We start from the raw sequence: 22,369 nt of genomic DNA, 5'->3' as shown, positions 1-22,369 counted from the left end.
GCATCCATAACGTCTATCACGAGTCAGTCGGGCATTAAAGCCATCTACCCATCCGAACATTGATGGCGGTGTCATTGAGTATGCAACACCCGGAAAGAAATTTGTTCTTAGCTGGGCTATAAATCTTGAGTGCAGCAGTGACGTTGCTTGCGAACGGAATTGTTACCGGTTGGATCAAAGCAGTTTTTTCTCAACCTCGTAGGGCGCTGCTGAAACAGGCCAGTTGAAACAATTGCAGGCGTGCTCAGTCTCACCAGCCGTTAAACTTTAACAGCGCAGACTCGGCTTCATGTCCTAGGAAAGTTGGATACAAGCCTGGATTGCCTAAGCACTTGGGTGTTCTTAGCTTCTTGAAAATGATGTCAACACCTTCCCAACGAACTCAGCGGTTCCAAGGGGAAGGTCAAGGCTTATGCGTGCAGGGACATAACTAGGTATGTAAGGTACCTAGGTATAGCATATACCAACGATGCCTCATTCAACCGCTCGCGAGGTAGAACTCCCTGACTAGTTAATTAGCACGGAATACCGCCGCTGCTCGATCAAGCCGGCTTGTACACAGAAACCTGGCACTTTCGCTAGAGACATGAGTCTTGTGTGAATGAACAAAAGTCGGTCGATGCTTCTTTGCGAGTACGTGCCATAGGCCTGGGTTGAAATTCGCTTTTCGTCGGGGAAAAACGGGTGCTGACCACATACGCAAGGCTCTGCAGCCTGCCTGCGTGCTGCTACCGTACCACTCTTTTCATTCCCGAGAAGCTTTCACAGGCCGGCCCCTCTTTCTGTCGCTATCAAATGCAATCGAATGGGCATATTTGGAAGACAACCGAAGGTAGCGGAGATAATGATATTGGCTTGATTCGTCCCTAAACTCGCTAATAACTATACAGGACTCGATGGTTGAGTCTTGATCGTGGATAACAGGCGCATACAGATGCACGCGTACCGAAGCCGTACTGAGTGGGCTGATCATTGTGTCACCGTCCCGAGTTTGCGGGTGAGGAGGCGTGCAGCAGCGGTTCACATGCGTGGATTTCTAATGTGGAAGAGAAGCTCATTTTCGGCATCACGTCTCAAGGTTGATTGTTTTCCCAAATCTCGCATATAGGTCAACCTTGAGCTCGCTCATCTCATCTCGGATACCGGCTAGTTTGTCCTCAAGCACCGCGATTTCGTCTTCTATTTTTGCGGACGAGACGCCTAACATCTCCTGGGCTTGAGGTAGTGATACGTGGAAGAAGGCGTCGCCAACCTTATATCTACGCTAGGTCTCAGCACCATAGCTCCTTTCACTATGTTTCAGGATAAAAAAATCGTGGGGGTATTACTCACGGGACAGTCTCGTCCTCGTCAGCAAGCTCGAGCTCAGTGGTGACGTCGTCGAGTTCCTCTTTCTCCTTCTGTAAATTGGTTCAGCGACTCGGCCTTTTGATCCTGCCTCCTAGCTCTTGGTGGTGTCGGGACCGCGCTCACGTTCTTGATGGTCAACTTCTCTTCTATTGACAGCTCGTGTTGGTGCAGGCGGCTGAATTTGTTGATCTTGTCCTGGTCCTCGCGGCGGACCTCGATCTCCTCTCCCGCAGCCTCCTCCTCCTCCCTCGTCAACTGTTAGGCAGGCCGTCAGCAGGGATTTCGATCAAGGGGCCGCGCGATGCGAGACACATATAGTCTTACCATGCGCCGATTCATTTTCTATCGAAGGTGCTTCTGATCTTGGTGGTCAGCTCGTTGCTGGAAATAGGAAGTCGTCGTCGGTTTGGGCGTTTCGGCTGTCACAAACGGTCGCCCTATTAGCTTAGTCGGGCAAAAGTGACAGGGGTCTTCAAGGTGGGTTTTGGTGGGGTCGCTCCATCTTTTCCCCGATTGGCCACTTGCCTTGGCCCACACCCAAGTCAACAAACCGAACAAGGATCAATTCACATCAGGCACTTGAGCGCGATTGCCTGCCAACAATTGTCAAATCTATTCTCAAGTGCCTCATTCATCGCCCTTTCACGCCGACCGTATTCTGTGTCCCGCCACAACCCGTAAATCGAACCCATAGGGGCCTAAAATGGCGCCCGGCCAAAAGCTCTATCCACGGGTGACAGTCAAAAAGATTGTTAAGGCTCACTCAAACTGCAACGTCAGCAAGAACGTGGACGTGCTGGTACTCATTGATCTCTATTCCTCGCGATGGTGGAGCGTGTTTCTTATTGTTTACTCTCCTAGATCTTCCTGGACTACGCGCTATTCATGCAAACGTGAGGACTCCCCCCATGTCCCTCGTCCGTGTTTCTAGCCGCCCAGACTGACTGACACGGTGCAGGCTGATGAAAGAGGCAACCATCGAGGCCAAGCAAGGGGGTGAGCGAGGTATCACAGCCCGGGGCGTTAGGAAGGTCACGGCGGTAAGTGCTCTTACTCGTCAAACCCGGCCAGGATCCCGCATTATAGTACTCACGCAGCATTGCTATTTCAGGATTCGCTAGCCAAATTCAAGGGATGAGGTGACCTGGAACCGATGTGTCCGGGCAGGACAAAATACCCTCGCTAGATCTACCACCCCGTCCTCAAACGGGGGAAGTCTTTTGAGACAAGTAAAACACCAGTGACAGTCGATCGAGGACTGGTGGAAGAGCTGATACTGCCAGGTAAAAGGGTAGCACTAGAGCCTAGACTTAGGGGCAACCATCTATGCACGCGATTAAGAAGCGAGCATTCAAGCCATTCCCACCGAGGATGGGGAAACTGACCTCGGTGCCTTGTTGGAGATAACTTACTTGGGCATTTGTTTCTACATACCTTACATACACTACCTGGAAGGTATGCAAGCAAGCCTAGGGAACATCAATTGAGGCGGGTCGGCAGCGCAGTCAGCTATTTTTGGCGGTTGGGGACACCTTGTTGGCTGATGAGGCACGCCAATTGGAGGCAGTTGCTCCATCGTACGTACTGTGCCCTGTAACTCTCATGATGTCTTAGGTAGCAAAGTGAGAGCTACGGTATGGAGTCAAGAATACGGATATCGCGTCTCCTATACACTTCTAATTCCATGAACTTGGCATAATGTCTCGGGGGGTGAGTCGCACCGCTCGATACCTACGTCAATGATTCGTCGGAATGTTCTTAGTGCTTCGGCTGGCTTCTCTCAGCCCGCCCCGCCCCAAAAAGAGCAAACGAGGCGGGAGAGGCGGGAGAGGCGAGGTGCCTTGGCCCGTGCTAAGGCGCCTGAAAAACCCGGGGTTGGCAGGCACGCGGCCCTGTCGCCTAGGGGGGCACAGAACTTCGAAAATTTCCTACTCCACCTCAGCTCGTCAACCCAAACTCACCAACAACGTTACAACAACGTTGACCATTTTCACAACCACCTGCAAACCCTAAAAAATCCACACCCAAACCTCGATCCCCTCTGCTGTCATACCTTCTACAAACTTTTGATTTGGCTGCGCCCTCTCGTCTCGAGACATCTGCATCTTTGTTCTCCAACAAGCACTGCATCCGAAGAACCCCCAAAAATCCCCACGGCTGCCTGCCCCAGACAGCTTCGCCCCGGCTTCCTTGAACACGCAAATAGCTTCCCAAAGCGTGCCGACCCAATTCGACATGGCTACTTCTACCATCCAAAACCCTCCAGCTCCTACCGAATCCAAGTCGGCCAGGAAGAAGAAGTCGAAGGTTGAGCGAACGGAGTCCCCTGCCCCCGCTCTCTCGACCTCCAAGCCTGCCTCAGTGGCTGCCAATGACAAGGACGACGAGTTTGCGGACAACGCATATATCCGCGAACTTCAAAAGTGAGGCGACACCATTTTCCCCTCCCCTTTCAGTCATTGTGCTAACGATTTAACCCCCCCGCAGGAGCATCCGCAATGTGACCAAGAAGATTGTGAGTCTCGTGCCCTAGAATCCGAACCCACTTCACTTGATTACCTACTAACAGCATCTTCTAGACGAATTCGGCGAAAATTGATATCATCATAGCAGAGCACCCCGGCAAGACCCTCGATGACCTTGTCACCTTGAAGCTCATCAATGCCGATCAGAAATCTTCGCACCAGAAGAAACCCGCCTTGCAGGGACAGCTCTTCCAGCTGGAAGAGCAGCTTGCCCAGCACAAGAAGATTGATCTCGAGAACCGTGCCCGCATGGCCGACCGTGAGAAGGTCTTGGCTGAGAAGTTTGAGAAGGAGAAGGCCGAGCTTCGTTCTGAGCTCGAGCAGAAGGCTAAGGCGGAAGCCAGCGAAACACTCAACAACAACCTCCTCACTCTCTCCCAGTTCCTCCGCCTCGCTGCGGCACGCCGTACTGAGGATATCGATAACACTGCCGACGAGAATCTGGCTCTTGAGGGCGTGCTACTCCACCTTTACTCTGGCGACGAGAATGCCGTGGCTACCATGTTGAAGTTGGTGCAGGGTGCCGAGGAACAGACCCGCAGCACCGGCGGAGAAGTGCTGGAGACGACTTGTAAGTTCCCCAGCAAAGAAATGTGGTTCTTTTGGAAGAGTGCTAATTCGTTGTGCTGCAGATGACCAGGTTAAACAGCTGTCTATCGCCAACGCTACCCCGGTCTACCCTGCTGAGAGCACCCCTCAGGCGTCTGAGCTGGAGACGGTTGAATCTAAGGAGCTTGTCGAGACAGATCCCACCGTCTCCAACGTTGGCCTGACCGAGATCGACGAGGGTTCAGCTGACGCCGCGCTAACTAATGGCCATGGCCAAGAAGTTTCTTCGAGCGCGAGCGCCCCTAGCAATGCTAATGTTAGTGATACCGCCGCAAATGCGGCAGGAGAGAGCCAATGGGATGCTGCAAATGATATGACCATGTCGCAGGAGTGGGTCAAGGTGCCCAAAGATGCGAGCGAGGCTGCGTCCAGTCCAACCGCAACCGCCGCCGTGACCCAGGCAGAGCCTGCCGCCCCGACTGCACCCTCTGTCGCGCCTGCAGCTGTCGAACCTACCACAACCCAGTCATGGGCCGACGACCATCCCGAGCCCTCAACCGAAACCCCTGCTGCCGCGACGGATCCCCAGGATGGCTTCCATCAGGTGCAGCGCAACCGTGGTAATCGTGAGGGAGGCTGGCGAGGCCGCGGCGGTGACCGCGGCGGCGATCGCGGTGGCTATCGTGGCCGTGGAGGATATCGCGGCGAGGGACGTGGCCGCGGCCGTGGTGGACCGCGTGGTGGCATGCCAAACCGCCCTCGTCGTGGCGGTGATGAGCAGCCGCAGTAATTCCCTCTCGCCGAAGAAGCAGGCAACATGGTCCGGGGAGCACCGTCGCTTCCTTTTTCGATCTTTTGCGTCTACTGTTGGCTTGTCATCATTCAGCCATCATGCGGCAATCATGGCGTTTTACTGAAAAAAAGAATCTGCCAATGAGCGGATCTCTCACATTCGGTAGGGATACACAAAAAACTCGAGAATAATGTACACTTAGAACGATGAAACATGGCAGATGGAAGACCACCTGCCGAACGCTTTGATCAGCCCTGAATGACTGGAAGCAACACGAGCGAGGCGAGATGTCTGCTATACGCGAGGGCGTGATGCGGGCGCCTGCTTGCTCGTTGTTAACCTTAGACAGATTGGGAGAAGAAGCGAAATGTATTGTATCATAACAAGCCTTGCCTTGCTAAATGAATGACGAATGTCTGTGCCTTGTCCTTTTTTTCTTTTGTTTTGCGAGCTTACATAGTTGAGGAGCCAACTTGTCTCGAAAGCACATCAACACTTGTCACATTTTATAGCGAGGAAAGGTAACTTTGTCGTACTGCAGCCAGAGACAGCGTATCAATATATATGTATATTTATATGTATATATATAACAAGACTTCGAACAAAGAAAATGTAGTATAACCCAACTCCACATGTATCTCCTTTCTGTGTCGTGGTATTATCTGTCGTCGTCGTGTTCATATTCGTCATTTTTAGCCAAACCAAACCAAACCAAACCAAGCCAGCCGCTGGAACCCAAAACACCACTCTGGGCCTCTTCATACTGGCTACAGAGAAGCAGGTGCTTTGACTACTGTTGCGCCTCACGGCGGCGCGAACCCCGTGAACGGCGTCCCCAGCACCTTCTCCTCGCCGGTCTTGCTGCTGGGGCTCGCCGTGCCGAATTTGATGCCCTCGCGCCGCAGCAACATTCGCTTCTCGACTAGCTTCGCCGACGATGCCCCGTCGCGCGGCCCGACCATGCCTTTGAACCCACCGAGCTTGCCCCCTGTTGCGATGACGCGGTGGCTGAGGGGAGGCGGAACTATGTTAGCTCTGATATTGTTTTGGGGGTTTGTCAGGGGATGATGGGAATGATGTATGTGGTGGGGAGATGGATGAAGCGTCTCGAGGGCGAGCTGGATGGGTAATATAACACACACCCACACAAAAAAAAAATCAAAGCAAATAAACAGAAGAAGGAAAAGAACATACCACGGCACGCGCGGAGCATAGGGGTTGCGGCGCAGGGCATTGCCGACGGCCCGCGGCGACGACCCCAGCTGCGCCGCCAGGATCCCGTACGTCGTCACGCACCCGCGCGGAATCTGCAGCAGCAGCCGCCACACCGCCTTGTCGAAGACAGTGCCATGTTGATAGCCGGCGATGAGCGCCTCGAGCGCGGCCACGTCTTGTTCTTCTTCTTCTTGGCGGTGGTGGCGGTATCCCGTCAGCCCGGAACTGCCAGCGCTGTCTGGGCCGGGTTTGATTGCAGTGGGGGTCAGACGGTGGGCCGTGGGCTTGCGCCTCATTCCGCCTGACATTTTCAGTCTGCTTTCCATGCTTTGTCACGACGTGTGGCTCTATTGGCTCTGTAGGCTGGTACGTAGGTAGTTGAGAGTCTTCCTCCTGTCCAGTGTGTGTGCTGTGTTGGGATGTTTGTCTCCAGACTCGCTCTGTTTCTCCTGCAAAATAAACTGTAAACGTAGATGTAATTGCAGCAATGCCACAGCAAGGCGGGTTTGAGGGGTGGGAATCAATTATATGTCGGCCGTGGCTGTCGCCGTGTCATTCCAAGGGCGCACGCGTCGGTCTGGGAATTAACGCGTCCGCTCGGCGCGAGGCTGATGCGCGGTCACGTGGTTAATTCGCCCCGTTGGTCTTGCGTCCAGGTGAGATCTTAGGGGCCCCCTTTCTTTCCGTCATAAAATTCGGTGTTTTCCGTGCTTTGGCTACCCTTTTTCGATTTCAGTCTTTGTGTAACTAGGCACCAACCTTTAGGCAAGCTCCCCGGACACGTTCCTTCCCTCTTGGAAGCTCAGAATATCTGTGGTTGACGGTTCAACGTCCCCACTTAATGTAGCTACCTTTGTGGCAGGAGACGGCATCTGTGCTTCCTCTTGCGAAGTCTCTTGCCCTACCCCATGCCATTACGAGTCGGGGTGACTCTTTCCTGGGCGTTACTACTTACGTGGCATACAGTGGATCTGTGGCATGGACAATTTTTTCTGTCAACGGTTGGCTGTGTTGGTTATACCGTCCACGCCAGTTACGCTTTTCTTTTCGGTCAGCATCGCGTCCTCAACAACCACACCCTTTCCGCCGTGGAGGGATCACCATAAGCCCTACAATGGGGCAACGGCATGAGGCAGTTAGACGGCCCCGGAGGTTAGGCAGGTGCTTGAGTCCCTGTGCCCAAGCCTCTCTCGGGCGGAAACTCGCCTTCCATAGATGCTTCATATAGCCTACCGCTACTCCCACATTCGACGCTCACAACTTATTTACGCGGATGTTGGGGGTGGCGATAAAAAAAAACCACGCCCATGCACTACAGAACTACTCCAGAAAGCCCGCCGCTCGCCGCTGGCCGCATGTTCAGCGTAGTGGCCGAAGCATGTAGACCTAAGGTAATTTAGTTCTAGTTACGATTATACCAAGCCACTAAACGAGCTTCGGCCCGTTCCCTATCATACAGTCTCGTGGAATTCCTTCGCGTTGTATTGACTTAGCTCTTTCTACATGGCTACCTGGCTGCACAACTTAAAGCGAGTGCCAAGGATCTTTGATGATGCAAGGTGAAAAAAGGGCACAGCGCGCTTCATTGGTTCTTGACCGCAACTATCCTACCGGCCAATCACCCTCTCCAATGGAATTTCCCGCTGTTTCGTCGCGAAGCACAGTCATACAGAGGACAAACACAGGCGGGTTCTGCTGCAAGACGACCGGAACCTCGTCAGAGTGGCGAAAGCGAAACCACCCCGTCGCCCGTCGCCCGTCGCCCGTCATCCTAGATTTCTTTGCATCCCGAGGCGAGTAGTCGCGTGCTCTTGAACAAACGGCACTCTCGGTCCTGTCTGGGTCTTAGTTTATAAGTCCCACGTCCTAGATCATCGGTCCCTCGCAGTCATTCAGGTATAAGTATCTGAGACTGGCTCACTGTTTATCAGGTATCATACCGGCTCCCAACCTGTCAAACTGCCACTGCCACCGCCACCGCCACCCACCGCTCTCCTCTACGCAGTTCAGACTCAATAGTCCATTTCCCATAGCCGCGTAACAACGAGTACCTCCGACATGGCGTACAGTTTGTCATTTTGTCGTTACCCCCGGTGTTCCAGCTTTGCGGCGACCAAGACAGTCAAAAGCATCCCGGCCGGCCGTGATAGTCCCGAAAGAATCACTTCAGCCAGGTTCTGCCCGCAACGTTGGAAATCCCTTCCATAAGACCCATCAACTCGCCGCTGACTTTGGAATAGATTGCTGCAGCGCCTTCTACGGGTCCGAGACGTGCCTCAACCACCATGATCCTTATGACTCGGTTTGCGGCTTGCGTATGACACAAACCCTAGCCCCCCTGACAGGAGATAGTTGAGCTTAGCTAACCCCTTGGGTAGACACATATTGTTCCATCTTAGGCTGCTCCCTGCCTCGGTATCCAATTCCAGACCCCAGACAGAGACCTGGCCTCGGCATGCCTGAGACGGTCATTCGCGCCGAAACCTGCATTCGCCGTAAGCCGATCCACACTAGGAAACTGCATAGTAATCGTTATTTACGGAACACTAGACAAGTGCCATACTGGAGATTGCCGCAAACCTCGAATCTCGTCCAAAAGTCCACATTGTAAAGACCGTAAGCTACCATTCACCATTCACCATGTCGAACACCGGTTTCCAGAGACTGAAAAACAGAGAACAGACACCTGCCGGGCCGACAGCTGCAGAAACACTGTCATAGGCAACAGTAGCTGCTGTCTAACTCGTACGTCGGCCCCCTCTGCTCGTTCCGGTCGTGGTCATTTTAGTACTCGAGGGGCTAGCCGTCCTTCAGATAAGTGTAGGATGGCTGGATGCTTGTCGCTAGTAGAGAGAGACAAACAATATTGCAGTTCTCGTAAGGAATATTCACTAGCCAATGCTATGTTGGAAACACTGACCAGAAAATCCTGCCGGGGCTAGACATGGAATGCAGCAGAGCAGACTGTGGCAGGACCCGGTTATGGTCGTCCGTGAGAGGAGACTACGACCCCTATTGTCACATCCGTGAGTATCCAGTCATTTTCCTCTAGAAAAAAGACGTCCAGATCCAAATGGTGTTATATAAAGACAGGAAACTAAGAACGACCCACCTAGATACTCCCAAGCCGTCTCCGGTGCACTTGCCAGCCCAACTGCAGAACGAGAACAGAGGGCGTACTCTCCATACGAGTATCCTCAGGGGCACTATTTGCCGTGACAGGAACTGCGACTTTAGAGCCTCGGAGGATAGACCATACTGCGGCCACCGTGAGTAGCCTCTCCAAAGTTTGGCAACAGCCTCGACGTGTTTGTTTTGTTCTAATATACTCTCTGTAAGATACTTGTATGGACCTAAGATGCGCGTACCCTCGACCCTGGACCCTGGAAGGAAAATACTGCCCGATGCGTAAGTCGACTCAGCCGCTGACGCGGACCCTTGCGCGAACATTATGGCCTGACACGGTAACGAACGTAGACACTTGCCGTGAGCCGGCCTGCCTAGCCCATGTGGGTAGCAAGAGTATCTACTGCGAATACCGTAAGTCATCTCTCCCACACAATTGCGGAAACAGGCCTTACCAGGGGCATTCATCCCCTGTATTCGTGGATCCAGAAGCTGACACTCAGCGGTAGACGTATGCTCTATTCCAAAATGCAACGCTATAGCCGTTAGCAGCGAAACTCAGCTATGTCTCGACCGTGAGTTCATATAACCCCCCCTCCCGCCTTTACCCCGGGTGCAAAATAACCAATCTCCTTTGTCCTCTCGAATAGACCTCAACGATTTCTACAACGGCACGCCTACCGCGAGACCCCTCGTAAGGGTGAGATCTCGCTCACGGAGGAGAACTCGCTCACAGTCTCGGACTCGAGAGCTTCAGTCTCGAGACGTGATCTGGGGGCCCCGACCAGTGTTCGATATCTGAATACGGGTAGGAGTGCCCGAGAGAAGAGATGTCGATATCCAGGTATGCGACACTGGAAAGCCACCACTCCAACCCGGCGACGAGGATGCGCAGTTCATTTCCGGCTACGCACGAGTGCACATGTGCAAACACGGACTCCGAGATCTTTTGAGTTTCGGGCTTTCCCCATCCTCACACGGACTTTCTTCACTATGTGTCTTTCCTTGCCTGTGACTCTTTTCAGCATCACTTTGTGAGTATATCGTGTATTCACCGCACATGGGCAGCATTTTACGGTTTGGATGGCTTATTTCGTCTCCGTTTGGTTCCTTTGGATTTTCTAGAGGAAGGTCTGAGGATTGGCAAAGAATGATCAAAAATGGATAACAACGAGGCAAACCAAGGGAGCGGCTTTTCTTACCAACATATTGTACTTGACCCAATAAAAGAAGAAAAATTAATTTTTTTTTGCAAGTTTACTTCTTTTTGGCCTGCTGCCCATGACTTTCCGAAATCCGAAAGCCCTCAGTACCTCTCAAGGTTTTTTTGCCGAGGAAGGCAAAAGCTACCAGAATCCTTACCTTGGGGAAATATCCTTCATACGCACACCCTACCTAATAAAGGCTTACTATGTTGCATACAGCCACACGCGGTGAGCGTGGCGGACAAACTGTAAGAAGCACCAGGGTTATCTTATCTTTTATTGTGGGTATCTATCTGTAAGGTAGCTTGAATATGCGGGCCCTGACATCCACAGACCGAGCATGCTGCTATTGTCTTTTTGTGTCTACTATATCCCCAATGGAACCGGATATCCATCCTGGCCAGCCTGAAGTGCCGCTGACAGCTCACTGACCTCCCGTCCTTGCGTGTGCAATGTGAAGAGGTAACAGACTTGGGGAGGAATAAAAAAGGAGTGCGGGGATGAGAAACGTGAACGGCAAAGTGCAGAGTGTGTTGGTATCCATCCGTGTGAGAAAAAGTAGAACCAGGTATTGTCCCATCCCATTTCCGAGGATACGTAACAGACAGAGGAAAACCCCGACTCGTTTTCTCCTCTTTAGTCACCCGTGTCGACCTCGAGGTCGAGCTGCACGCCGTTGGACACGCCGTAGTCGGCTAGCGTTAGCTGGTCCTTGAAGGGCCGCTCGCCCTGGCGCTTGAGCAGGATCTCGTGGGGCTCGCGGCCGACCTTCATGGCGACCATGATCTTGAAGTGCTTGACTAGGTCGCTCGCGAACGCGGGGATCTGCGCCTTAGTGCCCAGCCGGTCATTGACCGTCACCACGATCATCTCCTCGCCGCTGTACGCCCCGCCGGCGGGAGCTGCTCCTGCGGCTGCTGCTGCGGCTGGCCGCGGGGGCGGGTTGGTGCCACCAGACTTGGGCTTACTGGGCTTGTGCTTGCTTTCTTTTCGGGGGTGGTTGTCCCTGTTGTTGCGGTCGCGGTCGCGGTCGCGGTCGTCGTCGTCGTCGTCATGGTGCCGCCGCCTCGAGGATGCGCCAGGCGAGTGGCTGCTGCGATCGTTGTCTCTGCCTCTGTCTCTGTCTGTGTCTGTGTCTCTGTCCCTGTCTCTCCTCGACCTGTCGCGGTCGTCGTCTCTTCTCCGGTCTCCGTCGCGGCCCTGCTGGTCACGGTCCTTGGCCTGATCGCGGTCCCTGTCCCTGTCCCTGTCCCGGTCGCGATCGCGGCGCGGGGAACGGTTGCGGTAGCCGCGCTGGAGGCCTCCGCGGGCGTCGCGGTCGTCGTCGCGACCGCCCTGCTCGCCGCTGCCGTCGTCGTTGGAGCGCTTCTCCTTCCATTTGAACCCGCCACCGCCGCCGCTGCCCTTGGGACGACGTCGAGGAGAGTGGGAGCGGGATCGCTCTCTGCGCGGAGAGTCGGCCATTTTTTTATGTGTTGTGGCAAACCCGATGATGAGGTGTGTGGATTGTAACGAGAGTTGGTCGTCGAAGTTGCCGCGAAATCGAGCCCTGCAGCTCAGTACAGCCTTACAGGGCTTGGCTACCAGTGACGAAATTATAGTGGGGCTCTGCTCCTAAAATGCGATTACATAACGGGCTCTCAGGCAGGAAAAAAAACACGGCGAAAACGTCCAAAGATCAGAGAAGAACAAAAGACAGATAGATAAATAACAATACGACCTTATATCATTTTTAATTCTTATACTAGAGAGCAAGCCAGACACACGCTCCTTTATGGTTCAATGAACATGATCGCTGCTCACTAAGTAGAGCGCTACCATCACTCAACATTCGGCAGCCAAAGCCTCTCAGCCCATTTTTCCAGTCACCTCCAAGATGCAGCGCCCCGTGACACTACAAAGCGCAGACTATGCTCCAATGACGCCGTTTACCCCATTCCAAACGCCAGGTGACAAGAGTTGGTATAACCGCAAAATGTATCATACAGAAGAATCAGTCAGAAAGCAGCAGCCTCATGCATCGCTGTGGTGCTTCTTCTTCTTCTTCGGCTTGTCTTCTTTCGCGGGTGTCTGTTCTGCCTCCTCTTCCTCTTCGGCATCGTGCTTGCGCTTGGAACCCTTGGCCTTCACCGGCGTCTCCTCCTCAGCCTCCTGCTCCTTTAGGTCCTTCTTGCTCAGAACATCAATAGTGCCGTCCGGGTTTAGCTTGACCTGACCACGCTCGTAGCGGCGAGTGAACTTGGAAACTGACAGGCCGGCAGATTTGGCAAGGCGCCCGATGTCCTTGGAGCTGAGCGTCTTGGATGCCGCAGTCTGTGGCGCCTCCACGTTCTTCTTGGAGCTGGATACCGGTGTCGCGGCTCCCTCGGGGGCCTTCTTGGATTTGGCGGCCTTTTTCTTCTCCTTGCGGGCCTTCTTGGCCGAACGAGATTCCTCCTCATCTTCAGAGTCAGGGTCCGCCGCCTTCTTTCCACTCTTTTTGGGAGTCTCCTTCATCTCCACATCTGATTCGTGGTCGGGTTCAACATCTTCCATTTCTACCTCGGGAACCTCTTCGATCAGAGCCCTCTTCTTGGCAGAAGGCTCCTCTCCAAGCAGACCATCAGCGTCGATATTATACTTGCGAGCTTCTTTGATGTCCCACTTGGGCGCGCCCAAGGGCATGTCATTTGCTGAGGAGCCTTTGGAGAAAAGAGGCTTGCCCTCAAGATGTCTGAGGTTGTTCTCAAGTCTGGCCTTGGACCGTATTCCGAGGTTTGCGCGTGTCTCGTCGGCGGCATTTTCCTCAAATTCTGCCAAGGCATCTGTGCGGACACCCAGAGCCACCTTGGAGGCGAGTTGACGAGCCATCTTGCCCTTGTTTGCTCCAGAGGCCTGGCCAACAAGAGAAGCGTGGTAGATCAGACCGTATTTGGGAGTCGCGTGCTTGGTCTTGAGAGCACGGAAGAGCGCCTTCTCGGCACCCAGAATCTGAATGGTGCTACCGGGGCTCTTGGCCAGGCTCATGAGCGATCCTGCGTGGGCGATAAGTCTCGCACCAACAAGAGCACCGACAAGTTCCGTCATGTTGGGGGCAATGGCCCTCATGCGGTTCTCGAGATACTCCGAAAGTTGCTTTCGGTACTCGGAAAGGTTGATTACCGATTCAGCGAGCTGGCAGATGTTTTCCAAGTCCTCAGGACCAATCTCTGTGCCCATGCTAATATCAGCAGCGGCCTTGACGGCCGTCTCGATCTCGTGGGGGAGGATCTCTGAAAGATCTGCCTTAGGGGCGTTGGCTCGGACACCCATCGTAACGATGATGCGGGCGTAGGAAAGATTGTCGGGAAGAATCTTGGCCAATTCGGGGAAATGCCAGCCATACCACTCCTTTACTCTCATGGCGTATGTGTTCAATTCCTTGTCGAGGTCGTCCAAGAGGGACACAGCGTGGACAATCATAACGTCAACCTTCTCGGGCGAGAACTTGAGGCGGTGTCGGGAGAGCGAGTGAGCAAGACCCAACGTCATCTCCTTGAAATTCTCAGGCAGCATACCCGGAATCAGATCGGGAAGATGCTGACGAATGGCACGGAAGAGTTCATTTGTCGTGCCGTCCGCAACGGGCTTGATGTTGAGTTGGGGCAGCTTGAGGATGGAGCTTCCAAGCTTGGTCTCGTTCACCGCCAATGTGACCTTCTTCTCATCCTTGAACTCCTCAAGCAGATGGGCAAGTCTTGGTGTGACCTTGCCCTCTATTAAGCCTGTGATTTCCTCGAGCGCACTGGCAGCGCTTTCGAACTTGGCAAATTGCTTATACTTGATCCTGCAAAAGAGCCATAATTGGTACACGAGCGCAACAAGAATCCGGCTGAGACTGGCACCAAGACAGGAAAACTTACTCCTTTACAATCTTGTCAACAGTCGACAGACGCTCCGTGATGCTGTCGTCATCGAGTAGCTTCTTGTCGGCGGCCTTGAAAAGACCATAGCTACAGTCGCGTGTCAGTCCTGATGGTCGGTCTCGCAGGCGGAGGTAAGGGTTCGGCAGGTGCAAGTTGCGGCCAGAAGCAACAATTGTCAATTGGAGCAAGGCAACTTACCCGGCGCTAGTCTCTGCGAGAATGAAGAGAGGCATAGTGGGCAGCTAGCACTGGTGAGCCCAAGTGTGCTTGCTGGTCGCCGTTGAGGTGGTGGGAAGCAGCGGTTTGACTGCGTCCTTGCGATTCTCGAGGGCTTCGAGGAAGGAAAAAATATCGAAGCATTTTTTTTTTTACACCAGTGGCAGGAGTCCGAACGTTGGGAAGTGGGGCAGTGGGCCCGAGCTCTCATGCGGTAGGTTTTATGGATAACAGTACGTACCGCCAGTATCTTAGCAGGGTAGGTACCGTATCGTATTCCGTACAGTCCGTTCTCCGTAATGTACCTGCGCCTCAGTGACCTGGTAATAACATGCCCGCCTTGAGCAGTCCTGTCCCTCGCCCACCTGAATCTTGAACCGACGTACACCACTACGCCGCCTCAAGATCCAACAAGTCAGGGTCCCTCATCTCCAAAGCTCCACGGCTTTAGGCAGCGCAAGATGGAGGGCCTCTTCTTCAACGTGAACAATGGGTATGCTGCATTGAAAATTCCCTTGCTGGGTTGGACGGTCCGGGAACGTGCTAACAGTTGACGCAAGCTACATTGAGGGCATTGTTCGTGGCTATAGGAATGGCTTGTTCACTGGCGCAAACTACACAAACATGACACAATGCGAGACCATCGACGGTGAGCCTCTCCCCCTCCCCCAGCATCGGCCTGTCGATTTTCTAAACTAGCATGCAGACCTCAAACTCCAGCTGGGCCCTGCCTACGGCGACTTCCTCGCCTCCCTCCCTCCTAACCCGTCGACGTCGAGCCTCGCGGCCAAGACGACAGACAAGCTCGTATCCGAGTTTCGCTATGTCCGGGCCAATGCCGTCGGGTCGCTCGCCAAGTTTATGGACTACCTCACGTACGGCTACATGATCGACAACGTGGCCCTGTTGATCACGGGCACCCTGCACGAGCGCGACACTCGCGAGCTGCTTGACCGGTGCCACCCGCTGGGCTGGTTCGAGACGATGCCGGTGCTATGCGTGGCGACCAATATCGAGGAGCTCTACAACAGCGTGCTGATCGAGACGCCGCTGGCCCCCTACTTCAAGGGCAGCCTGAGCCACCAGGATCTCGACGAGCTCAACATCGAGATTGTGCGCAACACGCTGTACAAGAACTACCTCGAAGACTTCTACCAGTTTGTCAACACGAACCCCGAAATGTCGGGCACCCCCACGGCCGAGGTCATGTCCGAGATTCTCGAGTTTGAGGCCGACCGCCGCGCCATCAACATCACGCTGAATTCGTTCGGTACGGAACTGTCCAAGGCAGACCGTAAGAAGCTGTATCCGAATTTCGGCCTGCTGTATCCCGAGGGCACGCTGATGCTGTCGCGCGCCGATGACTTTGAGGGCGTGCGTCTTGCTGTCGAGGGCGTTTCTGATTACAAGTCGTTCTTTGAGGCGGCTGGTCTGGGCGGTGGTCCCAGCGGTCCCAGCAACATGGCCGGTGGCGCAGGGTCCGACGGCAGGAGCCTGGAGGACATGTTTTACCAGAAGGAGATGGAGATTTCCAAGGGCGCCTTCACGCGGCAGTTCACATTCGCCATCATCTACGCTTGGGTGAAGTTAAGAGAGCAGGTAAGCTATACACCACCCACTTTACCTCCCTTCCCGCACTTAACCCGCTATCATGCATCCCCTGCATATCCTCTCCAAGATGGTAACCTAACATGAGCCAAAAGGAAATCCGCAACATCACATGGATTGCCGAGTGCATAGCACAGAACCAGAAGGAGCGGATTGGCAATTATATCAGCGTGTTCTAATTTGCTTCGGCGGTTTTGCTTTTGAGCTTGTTGCGTTTAGCTTTGTAGATTAAGTTGCCTACCCGGAGCATGAACAGTATAAGTAATCAGAAACAGGAAGGGCGACGGGCGTCTATGCGGGCAAGGGATCAGATGCAATGGGCGACTAGAACCCACGAAGAACGGGAGAGTCTTGGTGCACTCCTGCCGATTTTATTGCCCTTATTGTACACATAGAGAAGTTATAATGTTTTGCTGTTGGTTTTGTTACATGGCGTATTCTCACACATCTCCCACCCCGAGAGCCCTTTATTAGAAACTGATCTGCTCCTTCCACGTGGCGGGAGATAGCCCCAGCGTCTTGATCATGTTCTGCCACCTCTCGCTTCCTCTCTCCTTCCTCTCCATGTACCGCAAAAGCCGCTGGCGCTTGTGGCAGAGCACCCGCAGATTCCTCCTGTTAATGATGTCCTTGTTCCCCTTGGGCCCCTCGAGTACCAGCGCCAGCGCCCGAATCTTGGCCGTGAGAATGGCGATCTGCACCTCGCTGCTGCCTGTGTCGGGACCGGCTCGCTCGGGTTTCGGCTGGGGCTCCACGCCTCGCGCAGTCGGCGGGCCCGGTCGCGCGAGGGTATGGTCCGTGTTGTGGCGGCCAAAGACGTCGATGCACCGCCGGATGTTGGCGTGCTTCCGGTCCTTGGCGCTGCCGTTGTTCAGGTCCGTGATGCGTTGCAGCGCAACCACCGCTTTGGCGTGCCTATATGCATAGTCCTCGGCCTCCCACTCCTCGGCGTTCTTGTTCCTGGGGTTGTCGATGCCGCGCTCGGCACCTGTCAGCGGCTCCGCCAGCCTCCCGGCGAACTCAATCGCCTTGTCCAGCTCCTCTTGTGTGAGTAGGTGGTTCTTGAGGTGCGGCGCGGTTGGCAGCGGCCGCGGGTCCTCGAGCGGGACGCCGTCGGCGTTGATGGGCGGCGTTGTGAACTTGGCCTGGCCGGCCGAGTCAAACGACTCGACAAAGGGCGTGGTGATGCCGTGGATGGGACTGCCCCATTCCGCGTTGCGCTGCGCCTGGATGGTGTCATGATGGGCGACGTGGGCGGCCTTACGCTGTTCCGCCTGCATCCACCCGTATTTGTCTTGCTTCATCCTCTTTTTCTTCTCTCTTTGGCTGAGATTTGCTGTCTGTATCAGGGGCTGGAAGCTCGGCGTGAAAGCCGATGTTGCTGGGCGGAGACATACTGCGTCGTTCGGAGTCCTGTTAGTTGTGCACATGGTCCGGCAGCCCATTGAGGGCTAGATTGCCTCGGTGACTTACATGTTAAGCTATGCAGCCCTTGCGGGACTGGTATCCGAGGAGGCATGGTGATGTTGCTATAGCTTCCTCTCTGATGCTGGGGCGTGCTTCGCGACTTTCTCCTTGAACGAGGCCAGACAGATTTTGGGATATAGAGACGCTAGTCCTAATGTCGCCTAGCGCACCGACAGATCCACACCAAAGTGTTCAAGGCAGGTCCCGTCGCCAAAAGACCCACATCCCTCGGCTGAACGGCGGCTCAAAAATCCGACCATGATGTGCCAAGAGTGGGTGGGTCTAGGCCTAGTACCTCCGTAAGCCAACCCTGGCGGGGCTCCCCACAAAATCGAATTTGTGTGCGAAAATCGCAGAGGTACTACCTACAGCTATCGCGAAGGGAAAAAACGGCATACTTTCTCAACCGCCTACGCTTGATCTTGACAACTCTTTCTCCGTCCTCACACTCAGGAAAGAGAAAACACAGTCAAGATGGCGCCCGCAAACCTCCCCTCTATCTTCAATGCCACGAGCAATGACATCGAGCAGCTGCTCGCTGCTCAGTGCCACGTCGGCTCCAAGAAGTAGGCGACCTTAAAGCTGCCATGCCGGAGACCGAATTGTTGCTAACGATTTTCTTCCGAATAGTCTCCAGGTTCATATGCAACGTAAATACTCACCGCCCGAATCACTGCCGCTATAAAGCCTTCTAACAGCTTCACCAGCGTACCTGTGGAAGACCCGTGCCGATGGTGTCAACGTGATCAACATTGGCAAGACCTGGTATGTTGAATTGGACGACGAGTGCTCCCTTGGGGCGGTTTCGACATATCCTGGCAAGCAGAGGGCCGAATACTGACGCTCTTCGCCTCCAGGGAGAAGATTGTTCTTGCTGCCCGCATCATTGTCGCCATTGACAACCCGAGCGACGTTTGCGTCATCTCCGCCCGTCCCTATGGCCAGCGTGCCGTGCTCAAGTTCGCTGCGCACACCGGTGCCCAGGCCATCGCCGGTCGCTTCACCCCCGGTTCGTTCACCAACTACATCACCCGCTCTTTCAAGGAGCCCCGCCTTATCATCGTCACGGACCCCCGTACCGATGCCCAGGCCATCAAGGAGGCTAGTTACGTCAACATCCCCGTGATCGCCCTTTGCGACACCGACTCTCCCACCGACTACGTGGATGTTGCCATCCCGACCAACAACAAGGGCCGTCATGCTATTGGCGCTGTCTGGTGGATGTTGGCTCGTGAGGTCCTGCGTCTCCGCGGCACCATCTACAACCGCGAGACCCCCTGGGACGTCATGGTGGATCTGTACTTCTGTATGTCTTCACCAACGCTCTACTTGCAAGGAGCTGTGCGCTAACCCATATTTCTTACAGACCGTGACCCCGAGGCCGAGGCTGAGGACAAGGTCGAGGAGGAGAAGCTCCCCGGTGTCGAGGAGGAGGGTGTTGTCGCCATCGAGTCTGGCTACCCTGTTGCTGGTGGTGGTGACTGGGATGCTGCGCCTGCTGGCTTTGCTGCTGCTGGTGGCGGTGAGTGGAGCGAGGCTCAGGCCGGCACCTGGGATGCTACCGCCGCTGCTGGCGGTGCCGCCCCTGCTGCCACTGCCCCTACTACCGAGTGGGGCACTGAGACCATCAAGGAGACCGCCGAATGGTAAATCCGGAAAAAAGTCAGCGTTGGGGTCAGGCGTAACGGGGCGTAGTGGGCTGGGTCTGGCTTGGATCCTGCCGATTTTCTTCCCTTTATTCATTAGACTCTTCTCCTGAATCGGCTTTTGCAATCTCGACATCCTTGGCGAAGGTTAACTTGACCGCACTGATGAGGGAAAGATACTCGATCTGGCTCTGCCAGAGAGAGGGAATGCCCTGTGGGGTCAAAAGGGGTGGACTTAATCGTTATCCTGCCTTCCCTTGGTACAATTTGCGACTGCTTGATTTGTGGTCCTCTGTCTTAGCCGAAAAGGGATTTGACAAAAATGAATGGCCCTGAAGCTTGTGGACAGTCTCTCGTTGCGTGTCTTGCTATATCCTGCTTTGTATGGGCTGGTCCATGTCTGCAAGTAACCCATATCAGGTCTTGGGTCGACGCTTCACTCCAAAATACCCATTGTAGGGAAGATGGACATATGTCAATGAGACCAACTTGTATTTCATGGGCATTTTCCCTTCGGGCCAGCTCGCATCACAAAATTCTTTTAGACTGGCCATATTCTACTGCGGTTTGCCTCTGGATCTTGCATGGCTCATAGCATGCATCTCTTAGACTGGCTCTTGTCTACCGCCCATGAAGAGTTGTAGACTCGCGATACAGTTTGCTCAACGTTCCTCGCATCATTCTCAGGATCATGAGTTACTTTTCCGTCTAAGGTGAGGGATTCTCCAGGCACCGTCTACTCGGTCATGTCCTTTTACTAGCTTGGTGTTTGGCATTGTCACTAACCGATGGAGGGTAGTATACAGGTGACCTTGGTAGCTCACGAACTCAGAAGCAACAGGACTTTGAAGATAGCTATGTCTCTAGGCAGTCGACCAGATGCCTTGATAACCTAGTGAAACCGATAATGAGCGTCGTTGGTAGGCCACCATGTGGTAGTGTTAGCCCGCACGAGATGTCGATGCATTTTAATATTGAAAGGTTTCGCTGTTTCCCCCCTGTGGATTTAATTACGATTTGAAGGGAGACTAGACCTGTAATGCGGTGAGGTAGTTCCCGGGGTGTGGTAAATAACCGTCCTTACTCTAGCAAGTGGTGGTGATATCCGACACTAGGCCACGTTTTCCCATGAGAAACGTAGATTTTATGAATGGACGCCCCCTTGTCTACAACACCTGGCGATGATGCATTGATAGAGCCTAGATCCTGCCCTCCTCATACGTGGCGCCGTAGACGCCAAAGAGGATACAACTGACGATAGGCTCGTTCACGCCTTGCACGATCGCGCGGATGTCCGTCCCTTCGAGCACATTACCCAGAACATGCAATCTTTAATAAAATAAGTATTCAGAGCCATATATTCTTCGTCTTCAACTTGGAATTTCCATACCGCGCATGCTAGTGACGTGCGAAACTACACACTTGGGCCAAGAGAAGAAAGAAGTTGTTCCTGTGCGAATGGATTTCCAAACAAGTGTAAATAGATGTAAATAAATAAAAGAGATGCCTCACTCGCAGCGAAACCGAACTACCGTACCAAACGAACACTTTAAGAATAAAGACAAAACGGCGCAGCACGTTAACGGCGGCGGCCGATCCACAAAGACTAAGAATGTTACTTACCAAAGATAGTTTTGAAAAAGGAAAAGATAAAATGCTGCAGGTAATTGAAGCGACGAGACATCGAGAACATAAAAAGAGATTGTCGAGGCAAGTTATAAAAAGTAGAAAATTAAATGCGTCAGCCGCGAATCGAACGCGGGGCCCATCGATGGCAACGATGGATTTTACCACTAAACCACTGACGCTGCTTTTCTGAGCTGTTATGGAAAATCCTGTAGTATCGTGCATCATTAGTGAAGAGCTAGCTGGCACCATGCAGACGCGGCAGGGATTTAGCAACCCAGCGTCCCGTCCCGCCCAGCCCCCCTTTTAACGACTCGACGTATGTAGGTGAATAAGAAGGAACACTGTCTGTTCTTTATAGAAATAGCTGCAAAGAGCCTAATGAAATGGGGGTTTAACGCCTTACTTATCCGTATATAATGGTGAAATTGGAGTCATATTCGAAGGGATTCGTGAAATGCAACTTCAGGCAGGATAAGAAGATAGTTTCTCTAGTACTTAATGTCTCGCGTAGAATAGATTCGGCATGCTCATTTCTTAACGGCAGTTTACGAGAACACGAACACACACATAGCAAGAGAGCAAAGACACAAGAGAAAAGCGCGGTATGCATAAGCCCTATCTGCCCGGCGCGGCCCCGCGCAGCCATGTCCCAGCCCATGCCCAGCCCAGCCCCTTTCCCGCACCCAATGCCATAAAATGAGAAAACAAAAATAGACCATCCCGCCACACATCCGGCCACACGCGGTCTTGCGCCCTTCCTCCCAGTTTTACAGTATCCTCGCCCCTGTTTCTGCCAAATGCAACTACGTAACTCTCTCCCCGCCCTCCCCCAAGACCCGAGTCCAAACCCCCCGCAAGCCACTTTCAGTGGTTTCCGGGGTTTGGGGTATATCCCATTCGTGCGAGAGGCTCCGTACCTAGTTTTTATAAAAAAAAACCTAAGAAAAAAATACAGCTCCTTCCTGCGCCGGGATTGGTTTTGATTTCTGGTTGATAAACATCCAAAATGAAACCAACGAGACAGCCCAAGGTGGCCGAGAACAAAAGAAAAGAAGATAGGATTATAAGTTGATAGTGTGTGTCGAGGAGAGAGAGTGAGACCGTTATGATTAGGATATTTTGTAACGGAGGAGTTTCGAAGCAGAACAAGCAGGCC

The 22,369-nt window shown here is 53.6% G+C and overlaps 11 protein-coding genes and 1 non-coding gene across 12 annotated transcripts; 6 read left to right on the top strand and 6 right to left on the bottom strand.

Moving 5' to 3' along the window:
* Nucleotides 1-1,066: 1,066 nt before the first annotated feature.
* Nucleotides 1,067-1,689, bottom strand: B0T26DRAFT_680544 (Prefoldin subunit-domain-containing protein; the record flags this gene model as incomplete). Its single annotated transcript, XM_060440501.1, has 4 exons — nt 1,067-1,259; nt 1,333-1,400; nt 1,474-1,605; nt 1,675-1,689. 4 exons carry the CDS (start codon nt 1,687-1,689, stop codon nt 1,067-1,069), a joined length of 408 nt encoding a protein of 135 aa, XP_060292040.1.
* A 364-nt stretch (nt 1,690-2,053) lies between these two features.
* Nucleotides 2,054-2,488, top strand: B0T26DRAFT_655430 (uncharacterized protein; the record flags this gene model as incomplete). The annotated part of the gene is made up of 4 exons (XM_060438626.1): nt 2,054-2,149; nt 2,212-2,243; nt 2,309-2,390; nt 2,462-2,488. 4 exons carry the CDS (start codon nt 2,054-2,056, stop codon nt 2,486-2,488), a joined length of 237 nt encoding a protein of 78 aa, XP_060292039.1.
* Nucleotides 2,489-3,585: 1,097 nt separating this feature from the next.
* Nucleotides 3,586-5,214, top strand: B0T26DRAFT_654811 (uncharacterized protein; the record flags this gene model as incomplete). Its single annotated transcript, XM_060438577.1, has 4 exons — nt 3,586-3,773; nt 3,838-3,865; nt 3,930-4,446; nt 4,508-5,214. The coding sequence occupies 4 exons, from the start codon at nt 3,586-3,588 to the stop codon at nt 5,212-5,214; spliced, it is 1,440 nt and encodes a 479-aa protein (XP_060292038.1).
* Nucleotides 5,215-5,765: 551 nt separating this feature from the next.
* Nucleotides 5,766-7,133, bottom strand: B0T26DRAFT_728665 (6-O-methylguanine DNA methyltransferase). The gene is made up of 2 exons (XM_060442916.1): nt 6,412-7,133; nt 5,766-6,225 (listed from the first exon to the last, which is right to left on the bottom strand). Exons 1-2 carry the CDS (start codon nt 6,756-6,758, stop codon nt 6,021-6,023), a joined length of 552 nt encoding a protein of 183 aa, XP_060292037.1. The 5' UTR covers nt 6,759-7,133; the 3' UTR covers nt 5,766-6,020.
* Nucleotides 7,134-7,858, top strand: B0T26DRAFT_728664 (uncharacterized protein). Its single transcript, XM_060442915.1, has one exon. The coding sequence runs from the start codon at nt 7,341-7,343 to the stop codon at nt 7,536-7,538; it is 198 nt and encodes a 65-aa protein (XP_060292036.1). The 5' UTR covers nt 7,134-7,340; the 3' UTR covers nt 7,539-7,858.
* Nucleotides 7,859-8,362: 504 nt separating this feature from the next.
* B0T26DRAFT_480581 (uncharacterized protein) lies at nt 8,363-10,539 on the top strand. Its single transcript, XM_060435267.1, has 11 exons — nt 8,363-8,620; nt 8,673-8,747; nt 8,811-8,927; nt 8,983-9,048; nt 9,115-9,309; nt 9,375-9,458; nt 9,549-9,701; nt 9,772-9,840; nt 9,910-9,972; nt 10,068-10,133; nt 10,209-10,539. Exons 1-11 carry the CDS (start codon nt 8,491-8,493, stop codon nt 10,358-10,360), a joined length of 1,170 nt encoding a protein of 389 aa, XP_060292035.1. The 5' UTR covers nt 8,363-8,490; the 3' UTR covers nt 10,361-10,539.
* A 480-nt stretch (nt 10,540-11,019) lies between these two features.
* On the bottom strand, nt 11,020-12,080 carry B0T26DRAFT_728657 (ubiquitin-related domain-containing protein). The gene has a single exon (XM_060442914.1). It carries the CDS (start codon nt 11,631-11,633, stop codon nt 11,400-11,402), a length of 234 nt encoding a protein of 77 aa, XP_060292034.1. The 5' UTR covers nt 11,634-12,080; the 3' UTR covers nt 11,020-11,399.
* A 399-nt stretch (nt 12,081-12,479) lies between these two features.
* On the bottom strand, nt 12,480-15,098 carry B0T26DRAFT_728654 (uncharacterized protein). Its single transcript, XM_060442913.1, has 3 exons — nt 14,846-15,098; nt 14,645-14,734; nt 12,480-14,568 (listed from the first exon to the last, which is right to left on the bottom strand). Exons 1-3 carry the CDS (start codon nt 14,878-14,880, stop codon nt 12,777-12,779), a joined length of 1,917 nt encoding a protein of 638 aa, XP_060292033.1. The 5' UTR covers nt 14,881-15,098; the 3' UTR covers nt 12,480-12,776.
* A 59-nt stretch (nt 15,099-15,157) lies between these two features.
* On the top strand, nt 15,158-16,772 carry B0T26DRAFT_480488 (vacuolar ATP synthase subunit D). Its single transcript, XM_060435266.1, has 4 exons — nt 15,158-15,356; nt 15,424-15,512; nt 15,570-16,458; nt 16,567-16,772. Exons 1-4 carry the CDS (start codon nt 15,325-15,327, stop codon nt 16,601-16,603), a joined length of 1,047 nt encoding a protein of 348 aa, XP_060292032.1. The 5' UTR covers nt 15,158-15,324; the 3' UTR covers nt 16,604-16,772.
* A 169-nt stretch (nt 16,773-16,941) lies between these two features.
* Nucleotides 16,942-18,110, bottom strand: B0T26DRAFT_815164 (uncharacterized protein; the record flags this gene model as incomplete). The annotated part of the gene is made up of 2 exons (XM_060447361.1): nt 17,945-18,110; nt 16,942-17,867 (listed from the first exon to the last, which is right to left on the bottom strand). Exons 1-2 carry the CDS (start codon nt 17,988-17,990, stop codon nt 16,942-16,944), a joined length of 972 nt encoding a protein of 323 aa, XP_060292031.1. The 5' UTR covers nt 17,991-18,110.
* A 302-nt stretch (nt 18,111-18,412) lies between these two features.
* Nucleotides 18,413-19,588, top strand: B0T26DRAFT_744027 (ribosomal protein S2, flavodoxin-like domain-containing protein; the record flags this gene model as incomplete). Its single annotated transcript, XM_060444347.1, has 5 exons — nt 18,413-18,504; nt 18,569-18,588; nt 18,646-18,703; nt 18,796-19,244; nt 19,305-19,588. 5 exons carry the CDS (start codon nt 18,413-18,415, stop codon nt 19,586-19,588), a joined length of 903 nt encoding a protein of 300 aa, XP_060292030.1.
* A 1,733-nt stretch (nt 19,589-21,321) lies between these two features.
* Nucleotides 21,322-21,392, bottom strand: B0T26DRAFT_t230. The gene has a single exon. It is a non-coding gene; the product is annotated as a tRNA-Gly (tRNA).
* Between the last annotated feature and the right edge of the window lie 977 nt (nt 21,393-22,369).

The sequence above is a fragment of the Lasiosphaeria miniovina genome (assembly GCF_030549165.1).
Source record: "Lasiosphaeria miniovina strain SMH2392-1A chromosome Unknown B0T26scaffold_7, whole genome shotgun sequence".
Lineage (NCBI taxonomy): Eukaryota > Fungi > Ascomycota > Sordariomycetes > Sordariales > Lasiosphaeriaceae > Lasiosphaeria > Lasiosphaeria miniovina.
This window is presented reverse-complemented; position numbering and strand designations above follow the sequence as displayed.